Here is a 14,573-nt window from a genome sequence, read left to right on the forward strand (position 1 = left end):
TTGCTTTCCCAAAGCCCCGTGCTCCCTCCTGCCCTGAGTCACGGGCGGCCGCCCCAAAAAGCACCACGGAGGTCAGCCATAGTCTGGCGCACTTGGGAGTTTCAAGCCGTGTGCACGTGCCGGGTCGATGGCTCGGCTGCTCACTTTCCGAGTGAGTGAGTATGCCAGTCTTGCTGCGCGACCAACCAGGGTCAAAAAACGCGAACGCCACGTCAATAGACTGGGGTGATAAATTATCAGGTGCGAAGGGATGCACGTGTGTGCCCAGTCAGCTGCTGTGGTGGTTGATAACTGCTGCACACCGGGGCTAGGTGATCGGTTGGTGCCTCGCCTTGGAAAAAAAATGAACAGACGTGCGAGGCAAACAGATTGCTGAGTGGGCCCCCCGCTGCGGAACCCCCTCTTGGCGCTGCACATGTCCTCAAGGTTGGCTGCAGCAAAACATCGGCTAACCCCAACCTCCACCTCCGCCCCCTCCCCGCCGCCGAGCCGGCGCCGCTCCGCCCGCCCCGAGCCCCCGCCCGTCGACGCTCACGTGCAGCCGCCCCGCCGCGCCCCGCGCGCCCGCCTGCAGCGGCAGCGGGGCCCCCGCCAGGTGGGCAGGGAGCTCAAACTCGGCCAGCCGGCTGCAGCAGGCGACCACCAGCTGGGCCGCGGCGGGCGTGACGCCGGGGCACGCGCTCAGCCGCAGCGAGCGCAGCCGCGGCAGGCGCGCGAGGCCGGAGCCGGTGAATGACGCGTCCATGGCCACGAGTGACACATCGGTGATCGACGTGTACTGCTGGAGGGGCGGCGCCTGCTGCGGTACAACTTCGTAGGCGGCCCCGTCGTCTGCCGCCGGGCAGCTGGCTGCGCTGCTTCCCCCGCTGTGAACGGCACAGCCGCTGCTGCTGCTGCTGCTGCTGCTGCTGCTGCTGCCGAGGTTGCCCCCGCTGCCGCCGTCGTGGCCCGGCGGCTGAGGGAGCTGGGGCGGAGGGAGCTGGGGGGCGAACGCGCGGTCTGTAAGGCTGTAGCAGCCCGCGAGCTGCAGCGACCGCAGCCGAGTGCAGCCGGCGAGAACCGCGGCCAACTGAGCGTCGGTCAGCAGCGCGCGCCGCGCGACGCGCAGCGACGTCAGCGCCGCCAGCGCCGGCGCGCCCGCGAGCGCCGCGTCCTCACGCCAGTGCGCGCCTGCGCCGCCGATGGCCAACGCGCGCAGGCGCGTGCAGCGCGTCGCTAAGGCGCGCAGGCCGGCGTCGCCCAGGGGACGGCAGCCGACGAGGGAGAGCTCCGACAGCGAGCCGCCACAGTGCGCCGCGAGCGCGGCCGCGGCGGCGTCGCTGAGGTGGCAGCCGTCGAGGCGCAGCACGCGCAGCGCACGTGGCTCGATGCTGGCCACAAGCGCCGCGGCGAGCGGGTGATCGGGCCCGCGATTTTGAAGGCCACCGCCGGCGCCGCCGCGGGCCGCCGCGGGCGCGCTCGCCGCGGCGGCCTCCTGCGGCGGCCTGCGCAGCGGCTCGCAGTGGCGCAGGTCGAGCGCCGCGAGGCGCCGCAGGCAGCCGGCGGCGCCGAGCGCCCCCAAATCGCACGCGCCCAGCGGGCAGCCCGCCGCGAGCAGCGCCCCGAGCTGCACACGCCCGACCCGCCGCCGCTCCGTGGGCCGCACGTGCGGGCTCCCTTCAAGGCCCCCGCCGCCGCTGCTGCTGCGCGCCCGTCCCTCCAAGCCCCCGTGTCTGCTGCTGCTGCTTTCTTCAGGCTCAAGCCCCAAGCTCGCCAGCAGCTCGGCAGCCTCCTCAGCCGCGCCTCCGCCGCCGCCGTCGTCACCGCCACCACGTCTGCCGCCAAGAAGCCAACCGCCAGCGGTGCCCCCGTGCTCTTCCTCATCACTCGATTTGCCCTCTCGCCACGTCAGCGCAGCCGGCGTGGGCGGAGACGCAATGGGCGCTGCAGCGGCAGCGGCGTCGGCGGCGGCGGCGCTCACGATGGCGCGAATCACGCCGCCATCGACGGCGCCGCTGCCGGAGACGTCGAGCCGCAGCAGATACCGACGCCGCCTGCGGCACCGCCGGTTGCCGCAGACCCGCTTGCCATGCATTGTCGGGCTGCTGGTGCTGGCACCCACTTTGCCAGAGTCACTATCGCTGCTGGTGCTGCTGCAGCTGCCGCCGCTGCTGCTGCTGCTGCTGCTGCTGCTGCTGCTGCCGCCCCAGCTTCCACAGCCACCATCGCTGCAGCAGCCGCCCAGCCGCCCATCTCCACACACACGCCTTTCCCAGCTCCACTCCACCACAGCGCAGCGCGCCCACGAGCCCAGCAGCTCAGCAAACCCCCTGCCAGTCACCCTCGGCAGCCGACCCGCGCCGAGCGCGCGCAGGCGCCCACGGCGCACTGCGGCCGCGCCGGCCAGGCCACGCACGCCCGCATCCGTCAGGGCGATGCATCCGGACACGTCCAGCCGGCGCAGCAGCTGCAGGTACTCTGACATCACTATGACGTCAGCGTCCGTTGCCGCAGTGCCGGACACGTCCAAATTGACCAACTGCGTGCAGCCCGCCAACAGCTCCAGCGGCGGCTGCAGACGCTCGCAGCCCGCAAGGCTCAGCCGCCGCAGCCGCACCAGCGGCGCGCCGCAGCCGCCACCGTCGCCCCCGTTCCCACGCGCGCCGCGCTGCTGGGCGGCGCCCGCGGCCTCGAGCGCCGCCCTGAGGACGTGGCTGGGCAGCCTTGGGAGGTCTGACAGGTCAAGGTCCAATAGCATCGGGCTGTTGGCCAGCAGACGGCCCAGCACGGATTGGTCCTGGTGTGTGTGTGTGTATGTGTGTGTGTGCGCGCGCGTGTGTGTGTGTGGGTGTGCGTTTGGAAGTCACCAGACCGCAGGGCAGTGTGGATCTTTGTGCTTCTGACGAGCACCACGGAGGTGGGCTGTGGCGTGGACAGGTGCGCCGTTTGTGGATCAAGCAGCGCTGCAACCTGTCCATGGTGCATCTACCAGGGTCGCCTCGACCCCTTGAAACCACAGCACAACGGGCAAGGCGGGCCGCATGCAAACCGCCGCTGCAACAGACCGTGCCCTGCACGCGCCTGGCACAGCGCGCATTTGAGCAGCCCGTGGCCCTGGCAGCGCCACAAGCCGTGCGCGGCGCCCCCCAGCGACAGCCGCGTCAGGTCGCACGCGGCCGCGCCGCGCGCCAGCCACCCGGCGTCGTTCGAGCACAGGTCAAGCGCCGTCCCGCGCGCGTCCAGCCGCCGCAGCCGCGGCGCGGCCGCGGGCAGCGACGCGCGGCCCTGCCACGCCCGCAGGCCGTCCACGCGCAGCGACCGCAGGGCAGGCAGCGCGCGGAGCAGCGGCGCGAGCCACTCCTCGGGCACGTGGGAAGCTGCCGAGCAGTCGACGTGCGAGACGTCTGGGAACGCGCGCGGCAGCCATGCAGCGGCATCCTGTAGGCTCGGGTGGCTGGACAGGACCCGCAGCCGGCGTACGCTGCGGAAGGGCGGCGGCGGCGCCGCCGCCGCCGCTGGTCTTGCCGGGGCGGCGCCGGCGCTGGCAGCGACGGCGGGCTGGGCTTGCAGAGGGCCGATGAGCGACCGGAGGGCGCGGCACGCGGTGCAGGCGCGGACTATGGCGGCTGCGTCACCCAGGTGCGACAGGATGTGGGCCTGGACAGCGTGAGTCAGAGGATGCGGCGGGTGGGGGGCTTGTGTGTGGAGGGGATGCGGCCAGACCCGCTGTGGGGGCTTTGATGGGCATGTTGGTGCCCCTGAGACGGATCCGAGGCGATTGACCCTCCCAATTCCACCTCGGCATATGATAGGTTTGCTGGTCTTTATGGTAGATTATTGTTTGTTATTGCATGCGGCTGCTGGAATCGCGGCAACAAGCGCCGCCATGGGAACGCCACAAGCGTGCAGCAGCAAAGCAGCAGCAGCAGAAGAGCACAAGAACTCCTCGAACGCACCAGCACTGAATGAGGAAGCTCCAGCAGCCCTTGCGCGGGTTCCATGGCTAGGGTGTTGATGCCATGCTCCATTCTCACGAAAAATTCAAGATTTTATCATCGCCTGTCGTCAAGAGAATGATCTGGTACCGTTCGTACTACCGTTGTATGTAGACCATTGTGACGCTACAAGTACATGCCACGAAGAAGCCACATTATCACGGTGCTGCCAACATATGATACCCTGGACTTGCAGTGTGACATGGGCGATGACTGCAGATGGGTTGGTTGGTACTCAGGTACCTGGCAACACTGAATTTGGAGGCTGCACTGCACACGTCAAGGCGTGGGTGACCATCATCACAATGTAGAATGGTAGGTACCACAGGCACTTCTGCACCCACACCATTTACTGTACCCTCGAACACGCCCGCGTTGACCTCGTCAATTTTCTCAGCACTGCGTGGTAAGCCATCGAACCTGACCAGCTCTCCGGTTGCCACTTCATATCACACCCTGTCAACCCCAGCCTGCAGCAGTGTACATCTTTCAGCTTTGTCCAACCCTTCTCAATGGGTTACACTGCTTGGCGGTGGCCTACACCCCCAGCCAGCGGCAGCCGGAATACAAGTGCGCGGCAAGAAGAGCGCGCAACAATGGCGCGCACCCAAAACCTCCCCGCCGCTGTTGGCGCACGAATCAGGGAAGCGACAGTAGAGGTATGCGCACGCAAGGGGGGACCCCGGCGCGCAAAAGAAGCCAGCGTCCTGGCTGAAAACTCGCGTGTCAATCCCGAAGCCGTCGGAGCTGCCCGGGGATGAATGTGAATGTGAGGGGCGGCGGCAAGCGTCGCGCCGCGCCGCGCGCGGGAGCACGCGGCGCGCAGAAATGCTCTCAACCCAGACACAAACAGGCAAGCTCACGGCCCGGAGGCAGGCGCCCGCGGCGCGGCCGCGCCGAAGGCGCCGCCTCCGTAAACAACGTTGGGGCGCGCACCGCGCGCCAGGGGGCGCCGGCGCGGGGCGGCGCCCCCAACCGTGCCATCAGAGAGAGGCGCGGGCGGCTTAGGCCAGCTGGCGCCTGTCGGGGGCCTTCCAGTCCTTGGCGGTGGTCGGGCGGTGCACAAGCATGGAGGTGACCTGCACCTGGCGGGAGGCGTCGAACGCGGCCATGCGGATGTACGCGTCGGGGCAGGCCTTGGTGCAGGCGGCGATCTCCTTCAGGACCTGAGGAACGGTGGGGAGGGTGTTGGGAGGGGTAGGCAATGGTCAGGAGGTGGGCCAAGGGGTGGGGCAAGAGGACCTAGGGAGTAATTGCGGGATATGGCCAGCACTGGCACCTGCCGCGCAGTCATAGCCTGCGTTGGTGCCTTGTCGAGCGCGCGACTTGCAAGCAACAGCAAGGTGTGGCATGCTGTTCCAACGCATGCGTGCGTGCGCTGTCGCGTCAATAAGGGCTGAAGCCTGCAGCCCATGCTCCGTGCTTCAGCGCCGGCCAGCAGCAGCGCGCACCTGGCTGGGGTCGGTGCAGCCGAACATGGGCAGCTTCCACATGGTCCAGTAGCGGTTGTCGTAGTAGTTCTGGGGGGTTACACAGGGGGGTTGCAGAAGGAGCAGAATATGAGGGATGTGTTCAAACAATGGCAGCTAGGCAGGTGCTAGGGTGACACACTTGAGGAGAATCTACACCAAAGTTGCTGTGGCAGGCATGCGGGGTGTGTGCGAAGGCATGTGCTCCTGTGTCCTGTCATTGATTAGGATCTGGATGTGGGGATCTAGCTGATGCCGGCTGATCAAGGCATCGCCATGTTGCTGGCATTGCTGGCATGCCAAAAGGTGCCCCAAAAAGGGAGCGCTGGCTGCGGCGAGTCGGTTGAGCAGCGGGCGTCGTGGCGGGGCGGGGCAAGGGCCACTCACGCAGGTGGCGCCGTTCTGGATGCGGACGACGTTGGTGTTGGAGGTGTAGGCGGAGTCGGGGGCGGCGAACTCCAGGCAGGGGGTCCAGCCGTTGTTGATGATGTAGTCAACCTGGCGGGCGATCTGGTTGTCGTTGAGGGGGGGCAGGTACGAGAAGGTCTCGAAGAACCTGGGAATTGGGGATAGTGGGGCCGGGCGAGTGGTGAGGATGATGCCAGGGACCAGGATGGGGGCGGTAGGGCCCGGAAGAAGCATCGCTGACCGGGTTGGTGTGCAGGTGCCGAACCCATGTCATCAGCCTGCTTGGGCCGCAATTGCTGGCACATTGGGATCGCATTGCCAGAATGACGATGTCGAGCGGCCTTTGGAGCGCAATGAGGGCCGCAATGCGAGCTGCCAGACCAGGACGTTGTTGCGATCGCGTGGGGGTTGGGGACCCCCGTGGCCGGCACCCCACGCGCTCACTTGTTGTTCACGGGCTGCCACACCATCATCTTGTTGGCCTTGGCGACGGGCGCCTTGGCGGCAACCCGGGACACCGCCACGCTCTTCATGGTCAGAGCCATTGTGCTGGGAGGAGGTGGAGCGTGAGAAGGGCTGATATGAGGGATGAGGGCAAGATACGAGCTTGCAAAGTGTGAATGTGGCCGCGCGGGGGGAATTAGAAGACACGCGGGGAAAGCGAGCAGGCGTAGGATCCGGGTGTCTAGTGTCGGCGGAGTGCCCCGTCTGGAGGCGCTGCCACTGCGCGATGCGAACCTCGAATTGCTGGCAACCACCTGGCGCCACGTTGTGCTCAGCCACGGAACGATCGGCGCAAGGAGCGAGATCGCCCCGGCACGCGCTGCTGGCATCGCCCATTTCGCAGCAGCATTGGCCTAACGGAAGTATTCCATAAGCTGTATTGGCGCGTCCAGGGCGCCTGCTTGCAAATGCGCTCTCTGAGTAGGAGTTGCTTTGATGCGGGCCGCCGCCGGACTGCTGACGCTTTGATGGGCGGGCACAAAAGCAAGCTGCTGCATGTAGGCTAAGAATGAATCCTAAGGTGTCGATCAGTTCAAGCAATTGGCATTTGCTGATCTGCGTGAGAATGCTGGTGGCAGCACGAGGGCACCTTTGCAGCCAATGCCTTTGGCTGTCACCAACACAAGGCCGGATTCCTTTGCAGCCAACGAGACGGCAGTGAAAGCAGCACGAGCACCAGCAGCAGCAGTAGCAGCAGCCTGGCGTCGCAGCAGCAACCGCAGCAGCAGGCGAAGGGAGAGGAGGCGGACGAGGAGGAGGGGTAGCCCTGAACTCGTCCCCTCGTTTCAAAGTGAGGCTTGCTTTTGCACTTTGAGCGCAGCCATACCCGACGCGAGGGCTACCCTGCTGAAGAATAGCACAGGGCGACGCGATACATGCGGCAATTGATACAGCCCGGCCAGCAAAGTCCATTTGCAGCACCTCCACAGCGCCGCCCAAGTGATACGATGCTTTGCGTGCTTGAGCACGCCGCTCAGCCAGCACGCAAACGGACATGCGCCACTCAACATAGACTTACAATGGCTTGAGTCGCGCGCACCATAAACACATGACACAAGGCCGCGCTGCTCCAAGTCATGCGTGCAATGTACGTGCAACAGCAAGTCGACGATGCAGGCAGACTTCATGGTCGACTCAAACAGGGCCGTATCGCCAAAACCTGCATTTTATTGGTGCGGTAGCAGCTGCGTAGCTGCACCTGTGGGCAGCAGAAGGGATGCATTGGTATCAAATCGATCAAACAAGCCCCAGACCCCACCCTGTTTACAAGTCCCTGCCTGATGTGGCACCCATGCACATGAGCCACGACCAGCAGGCATTGCTGGCGTGCGCCGTCCCCAGCAGTAAATAGAAATTGCCCCGGCTGCGCTGCTGGACCCAGAAGGGCCGCGCACATTCATTCAGACCCGGCTCGGCCCGCGCAGATCACAGAGCCTCAGCTGTTTGGGTGACCAGAAGCAGCTGCTGGGCCTGCGGGCTGGCTGGCCGGCTCGCCTGCGCCTGCCCGCCCCTGCTGCTGAGCCAGCTCCTGCCAGGGCGAAGTTGTGTCCGCCGCCCTCGTGGCGCCTGCACGCACGTCGCCGTTCGCGGCTGCCGGCCGCTGCAGCTGCTGGCGCGTGTAGGGGCCCCAGCCCTGGTGCCACCACTGCCGCCACCCGTCCGCCACACGCCGCTCTTCCTCCTGCTGCTGCGCCTGCTGCGGCGCGCGCCCCGGCGACGCCGGCTGCTGCGCGTCTTGCCGGCGCTGCTGCCGCTCAGACGACGCGGTCCCCTCGCCCGCCGCTGCCGCTGCCGCCCCCGCCCGCCCGTGGCCCGTCGCCGCCCCCGCCGCGCCGCCGCCGCCATCCGCAACATTGTCCGCAGGAACCTCGACATCAACCACTGCTGTTGTCTGCGGCGGCGGCTGCCGCGTGGTCCAACCCACGGCGCGCCAGCCCGAGTACGGGCCGCTCGTCCAGCCGCCGCCGCGGCGCGGGGGGCGCAGCATCAGAACCGCGTCGTCCATCGCGGCGGCCATGAGGATGGAGGCGCGCATGTAGAAGGCGCCCACCAGGAGGGAGATTCGGAACAAATGGAAGAGGGAGACGCCTGGGGGCCAAGGGTGGGTCGGGGCAGCGAGGCGGTGGGCGGGGGGTTTGGGGGAGGATGCGCAACGCGGATAGCGTGGGACGGCGGAGAGGGTGCCGGGTGGAGACAGCGTTGTGCGTTTCGCCGCTGATACAGCGTGGAGCCACCAACAGTCGCGCTCGAAGGCAGGACGGTTCTTGCGCAAGAAGGTGCGTGCGGCCGGCCAGGCCAGGAGGATCAGCGGGGCGGCCGTTGGGCACGCGCTTGCGCGTGGTGTGCGTGATGAGCGCACCGCGCGCCCCACACCTGACAGCGTGATGAGCGCCGTGCAGAGGGCCTCAAGGAGGATGAACAGGCTGATAATCGAGGTGCGGTTGTTGAGGGCGCCTGCAGGGAGAAGGGCAGCGGGCGCGGTGGTAAGGATGACGGAAATGCTTGCGTGGAGGCGGCAAGAGCGGCGGCGCGCCTACTGTTGCTGCTGCTGACCTGGCATGCCAGCGCCCAGCCGGGGCAAGAGGCAGCATACGCTCAGGCCGGCAGGTGCACGCGGCGGAAACACAACGTGCCGGCACCGGTCGTGTCCAGGCGTCAATGGTGCGGGCCAGCTTGGCCCAGCGGCACCGCCCCCTGCGTGCCGCTGCGTCCCTGCACGGCGCGTGCACGCGCCGGCGCCGCGTGGGCCGGGGCGCAGCCAGGGCCAGGGCTGGCGACCACTCACCCAGGGCGCCCAGCAGATCGAGCACCAATGAGAAGATCACATCCTCCAGCTTCAGCTCTGAGGGCACTAGCCACCAGGTGACGGTGACGCTGCTCGCCCCAGGGCCCTTGAGCGCCGCCGCCGAGACCGCCGGCGAGGGCGACGCGAGCGCCCCGACGGTCGCCGCGGAGGGACCCGCCGCGGGGTCTGCGCTAGTGCTGCTGTTTGCGCCGCCGCCGCCGCTGTCGTCCCAGCGATTTGCGAACTTGCTGTTTGCGAGCTTGCTGACGAGGACAGAGGCGAAGATGATGAAGTCGCCGACTGATGAGTGAAGCAGGCGCGCGATGAGGGTAGCGGCGTGTGAGGTGGGTAGTGCTGGGAGCTGACCCTGCCTCCCGTGGCACCGAGAGGTGAGCGAGCGGTGCGGCTGCGGCCGAGCGTGAGCGAATCAGGCGGAATGCAGCGCCGTGCGCTGCGGTGACCGCGCCGCTCACACAGCAGGCAGAGGAAGACGATGCGCCTCTGCCGAAGGACGGTATTCCGATACTGCTCCGCCAGGGCCCGGCGCGCTGCGAGGGCGTGCGGGGTGGAGCTTGCAAGCTGCACGCCTTCGTGCATGCGGCGGCGTCAACTGAGCCGCACGAGGGTTGCACGCACACACGCATGCAGCGCGATGCACAGCACGCCACGCACGTGTGTCCTGTGCGGGCAGGCGCCAGCAGCCCGTCATCGACAAGGACGATATGCACACGACGAACCTGCTGTTTGGTCGACGCTGGGTGCAGGTTGGCTGTCACTTTCTGACACCCGTGAGTCCGCTGCCAGCGTCGCGGGATCCGCGCCGACGCATAGCTCTCCAGCAGGTTGTTCAACTATAACTAGTGGGAGAGGCTGCTCGCTCGCCGGCTTGGTCGCGCGAGGCATGGGCGAGGTGCGGTGAGGAAAGACTTGTGCACCACTGCGAGTGTCGTGTTTCAAAAGACATGCTTTAAGTATGTAATTGTGCCGAAGATCGATACAATCAGCGCGCCCTGTGCTTTGCACGGGCCACCGCACTGGTGATGATCATCTACCAACACGCCGGCGCGACCGGGACGAATGGTTCCAACAGCCTGGGCAGGCAGCGGCATGTGGAGGCCTGCACTCTGCGCATTGTCAAAGGTTTTGCCGAAGAAATTTGAAGGACATCCAGGAGTCCTGGCGGATGCAACCGCCAACCTGCGCCCCAACACCCAATTCAGCGGAGCGCCTCGAGCAACGGACTGCCAACTGTCAACGGTGGAGCAGCCCAGACTACAAACACGCAAAACCAACACCAGCCCTCACTGCGCACACCGTAGTTCCGGCTGCCTTCGAGAAGTGCATCCCATCCGCGTCCCCCGCAACAGGGCAGGAGAGGGCTGCTCCGACCTGGTGGCATTGCGCCCAACCTCCAAGCGGTGTCGTGCCAAGCCTGCTACAAGAGTCCTGGGGCGCCAGGTGCAATTCATGATGCAAGGACCCGTCGGAACACGTCCCCTCCATCCACTCGCTGCCTCAAGCCCCAGACGCACGCACCGGCCCTGAGGCGGGGGCCTCCAAAGAGGTGAAGTCCTGACTTGGCAACGCAGCAACGCAGGTGGTTGCTGTTGGCCATCCACAGAAGATGGCTCGTCTCACGCTTGGCTGATCACGTGTGGCCATGAAATGGTTTGCTGCGGCACGATGCGTAGCTTGGCGGCTGGGTCGACCAACACACCAACAGGAAGCGACTCTCGATTAGGAGCCCTGCAGTGTTAGGAAGCAGATGGGCGCTGTGTACCGACACCTGTGCACACGCATGTGATAGCATTTCTCCACGTAGCAGCGATGGCCCCCGATTCGGGGCAGTCTCCCTGTGCTGCAAGCTCTGGTGCTTCGCGCAGCCGTGCCGAGAGCACTGGCCGTCGTGTCTGCAAATCCCAACAATGCGAAGCTGTTGCTGCATTGGTTTGGATCGATGCTAACAGGCTCTTTCAGCAGCAGCTGTGCGGTTTCCAAAGCATCTCCTTCGTTTCCATGGCCAGTGACCCTGAGGCAGAATCAACACCAACGAGGTTCAAAGCCAGCTCGAGCTGCGACACAGGTGCACCTGCCTCCCGGGATCCAGGGATGGCAGGGTAGTGCCAAGTGCGATCAGCTACGTTGATGTATACAACAGCCTTGGGGACTTCGGGGGGGGGGTGGGCACCATGCCGCCTCGACCCACCCGCCTCCGACGCCCTGCTGGCGCACCTACCAAACGGGCGCCAAGCTTCCAAAGCAACGAAACGCAAGTTCACCTCATGCCACAGAGTGTCCTGCTCACCGACACAGAAGAGGCTTATATCTTGACGAACAGCGCAAGCCTTACAACGGAGAATCGCGCTCGCGCGAAAACAGCTGCCACGGTGTGCAGGCACTCGGCAGCTCTCCGGGCGCGTAACTGAACCGTAGGTGGTTATTGAGAGTATTTGAGCCGGTCACCATCCTCGTGGGCTCCGCCAGACGGCTTCTCGAAAAGTCAGACGAGCGTCCTCCCGCACGATGTACCCTGTTGTGAGGTTAATAATGAATATGCCTCGCAATACGACCGCATGCGCCACTCCAGACCGTCCGATGCAGCCCTCTGGAGTGTCTGGCGCAGCAATGAGGCGCCCCACAGCTGTGGCGACCACACCGACCTGGCGGCGGAGCGCAGCGCTGAGCGGCCGCAGGCGAGGCGCAGTTCGTCCAGCTGCACTCCCAGATGCATTTGGCCCGGGTGGCGGCGGAACGGGGATGCCGCCAGCGTCGCCCGCATCGGCGCCGCCCATGGCCCCGACCTCGGCAGCGCCGGCGCCCTCGCCATTTATAGCATACGCGTCGGCCGGCCCCGCCGCGCCGCCGCTGGCGCCGCCGGTGCTGCTGCCAGGCCCGAACGGCGCGCTCCCGGCCCCAGCCCTCGCGCCGCTGCCGCCGGGCCCCGGCGGCGCCGACCTCGTCCCATCTTTGCTGCCGGCGCCGCCGCCATCGCAGCCGCGGCTCTTGCCGCTCGATGCTGCGGCCTCCGAGGCGCCGCCAGAGCTGATCTCTGATCTTCTAGATCAGATCGCGGAGCGCCGTGCAGTCGAACAGGTGCAAGCCGACGTCGCCGCCGCCTCCGCCGCCGCCGCGGCCGCGGCTGAGGCCCGGCGCGCCGAGCTCGCGCGAGAGGCGGCGGAGGCCGAGCGCCGCGCGCGGCGGGCGCTCGACGCGCAGCGGGCGGCCGCGCGCGTCGTTGGCGTGTGCGCGGCGGCGGCGCTGCTGATGTATGCGACGCGCACCAGCATCAGCACGGCGATCGTGCCCATGGCGGAGCAGTACGGATGGGACAAGCGGTTCTGCGGTACAGTGCTCTCGGCCTTCTTTGCGGGCTACAGCATAACGTGAGAGCCTGGCTGGCGGCGGGGGCCGGGGTGCCGACCGGGACGGGCCGCGCGTGCCGTGCGCGCGCGGGGCTGGGGACCCTGCAGGGGGCACGCGTGGGCTGTGCAGGGTCGCCCTTTTAGGGACACACCCCCGGCGCCACGCTGCGGCGCTGATTTTGGCCAGCCCCATTCCCAGCGCGGACACCCTGAGCCCTGCCCGGAGAGGGCCACCCCCTGACGACGCCCTTTTCAACCCTAAACCCCAACCAACAGCCAAGTCTTGGGCGGCCAGCTCAGCGACAAGTATGGCGGCTCCGCCGTCCTCGCCGCCGGCCTCGCCGCGTGGTCGATCTGCGCGCTGCTCACGCCCGCCGCCGCCGCCTACGGCGCCCCGGCCCTGCTCGCCGCGCGCGCCGGCGTTGGCATGGCTCAGGGCGTCGCGTTCCCGGCCATCCACGCGCTGCTGGCGCGCGCCGTCCCGCCCGCGCGGCGCTCGGCCGCGATCGGCGCGATCATGGCGCTCGCGCACTGCGGGACGGCGCTCGCGTTTGGGCTCAGCCCGGCACTCATCCAGTTTGGGGGCTGGCCGCTCGCCTTCCACGCGTTCGCTGGGCTCGCCGCCCTGTGGGCGATCCCTTGGCTGGCGGTGCACCGTGGCCTGGCCCAGGCCCCCGCAGGCAAGGAGCAGCAGCAGCAGCAGCAGCAGCAGCAGCAGCAGCAACAGCAGCAGCAGGAGAAGCGGCCGGCTGCGGCGGCGCGGGCCGGCGCGGGCGCAGGCGTGGGCTTCTGGCCGCTGATGCGGCGCAAGGAGGTGTGGGCGATCGCGGTGGCGCAGTACTCGAGCTCTTTCGGGCTGTATGGGCTGCTGGCGTGGCTGCCCAGCTTCTTCATGGAGCACTGCGGCCTGCAGCTCAAGCAGGTGGGGGCGGCTGGGGTGCAGTGGGCGTGCGTCATGCATATGTGTGTCCGTGCATGCACGTGTGTGTGGATGTGCATGGGTGTTTTTTTTGAGGGGGGTCTGGAGTGCACGCGCGCGCTGTGCACCGCACTCGGTGGGACCGGACAACCCCCTTGCCGGGAAGGGGGCGTGATCCCTCTACAAGGCGGCCCACTCCCACCGTGTTCTCTGATCAACAGTCACCATGCCAGCCCGACCTTACCCCCGGCCCCGCACTCGCTGAAGAACAACGCCCCTCACCCCTCACACCCCCCTCTAAATGTCACCCGCAGCTGGGCGCCTTCACCTTGGCGCCCTACCTGCTGCAGGCCCTGGTCGGCGGCTTTGCAGGCCTGGCCGCAGACCACCTCATCACACAGCGCCACTGGTGCGACGCGGCAGCGCGCGGCGCCGCGGCGCCCGGGACGCTGTGCTTTCTTTTGCCCTTGTCGGACGCGACACTCTGACTCTGCACCCCGCGGCTGCTTTCATCGCTTTCATGACGCAGCTGCTTTGCAAACTGTCACAACTCAAGCATTGTCGCGCGAAACCGTGCAAACTCCCTCCTCACCCGACCTCCTACCCGTCCTGTTTGCCCGTCCCGCCCCTGCCGCAGGCGCGTGCGGGACGTGCGAATCCTGATGCAGTGCGCCGCGCAGCTCGGCCCCGCCGCCGCGCTGACGCTCGCCACGTCGCCGCTGGGGGCGGGCTCGGCGGGCGCGGCCCTGGGCTTCATCACCCTCGGCATGGGCCTGTCGGCCCTCTCATCAAGTGAGGCTTCGGGGCTCGCCTCTTCCTGCACGGGGCACGGGGCCGCGTCCTTGGCCCCCTGCCGGCCAGCGCGCTGCCGGTCCCCCCTCGGCGCCAGTCGTCAGCTTCGCCCTCCGCTTGTTCACTGCCCAGTTTTCCTGCCACTGCTGTGCAGCAGCCGCGTTCCCCCCGCCCCGCTCGACTGCACCGTCGCCGCCTGCCGTGCGTCGTCGATGGTGACGTCATTGTGAAGTCATTGTGACGTCACTGTGACGTCACCGGCGACGCCCCCTTACCCGATATCGACGCACCTCCCGAACGACTGCCCAACCAGGCGCGCTGCATCCGCTGACATCGCGCCCGCACCACCCGGCCCCGACC

The 14,573-nt window shown here is 67.2% G+C and overlaps 4 protein-coding genes across 4 annotated transcripts; 1 reads left to right on the forward strand and 3 right to left on the reverse strand.

Annotated features, from left to right (window-relative positions):
• Nucleotides 1-448: 448 nt before the first annotated feature.
• MNEG_4739 (hypothetical protein) lies at nucleotides 449-2,074 on the reverse strand (the record flags this gene model as incomplete). The annotated part of the gene is made up of 1 exon (XM_014046784.1): nucleotides 449-2,074. The coding sequence occupies one exon, from the start codon at nucleotides 2,072-2,074 to the stop codon at nucleotides 449-451; it is 1,626 nt and encodes a 541-aa protein (XP_013902238.1).
• Nucleotides 2,075-4,978: 2,904 nt separating this feature from the next.
• On the reverse strand, nucleotides 4,979-6,396 carry MNEG_4740 (ribulose-bisphosphate carboxylase small chain; the record flags this gene model as incomplete). Its single annotated transcript, XM_014046785.1, has 4 exons — nucleotides 4,979-5,140; nucleotides 5,426-5,494; nucleotides 5,831-5,999; nucleotides 6,296-6,396. 4 exons carry the CDS (start codon nucleotides 6,394-6,396, stop codon nucleotides 4,979-4,981), a joined length of 501 nt encoding a protein of 166 aa, XP_013902239.1.
• Nucleotides 6,397-7,790: 1,394 nt separating this feature from the next.
• MNEG_4741 (hypothetical protein) lies at nucleotides 7,791-10,802 on the reverse strand (the record flags this gene model as incomplete). The annotated part of the gene is made up of 4 exons (XM_014046786.1): nucleotides 7,791-8,443; nucleotides 8,729-8,809; nucleotides 9,141-9,546; nucleotides 10,779-10,802. 4 exons carry the CDS (start codon nucleotides 10,800-10,802, stop codon nucleotides 7,791-7,793), a joined length of 1,164 nt encoding a protein of 387 aa, XP_013902240.1.
• Nucleotides 10,803-11,930: 1,128 nt separating this feature from the next.
• On the forward strand, nucleotides 11,931-14,443 carry MNEG_4742 (MFS family transporter: phosphate/sugar; the record flags this gene model as incomplete). Its single annotated transcript, XM_014046787.1, has 5 exons — nucleotides 11,931-12,523; nucleotides 12,779-13,424; nucleotides 13,736-13,872; nucleotides 14,059-14,213; nucleotides 14,346-14,443. 5 exons carry the CDS (start codon nucleotides 11,931-11,933, stop codon nucleotides 14,441-14,443), a joined length of 1,629 nt encoding a protein of 542 aa, XP_013902241.1.
• Between the last annotated feature and the right edge of the window lie 130 nt (nucleotides 14,444-14,573).

Source organism: Monoraphidium neglectum (assembly GCF_000611645.1).
Source record: "Monoraphidium neglectum strain SAG 48.87 unplaced genomic scaffold scaffold00672, whole genome shotgun sequence".
In the NCBI taxonomy this organism is placed as follows: domain Eukaryota; kingdom Viridiplantae; phylum Chlorophyta; class Chlorophyceae; order Sphaeropleales; family Selenastraceae; genus Monoraphidium; species Monoraphidium neglectum.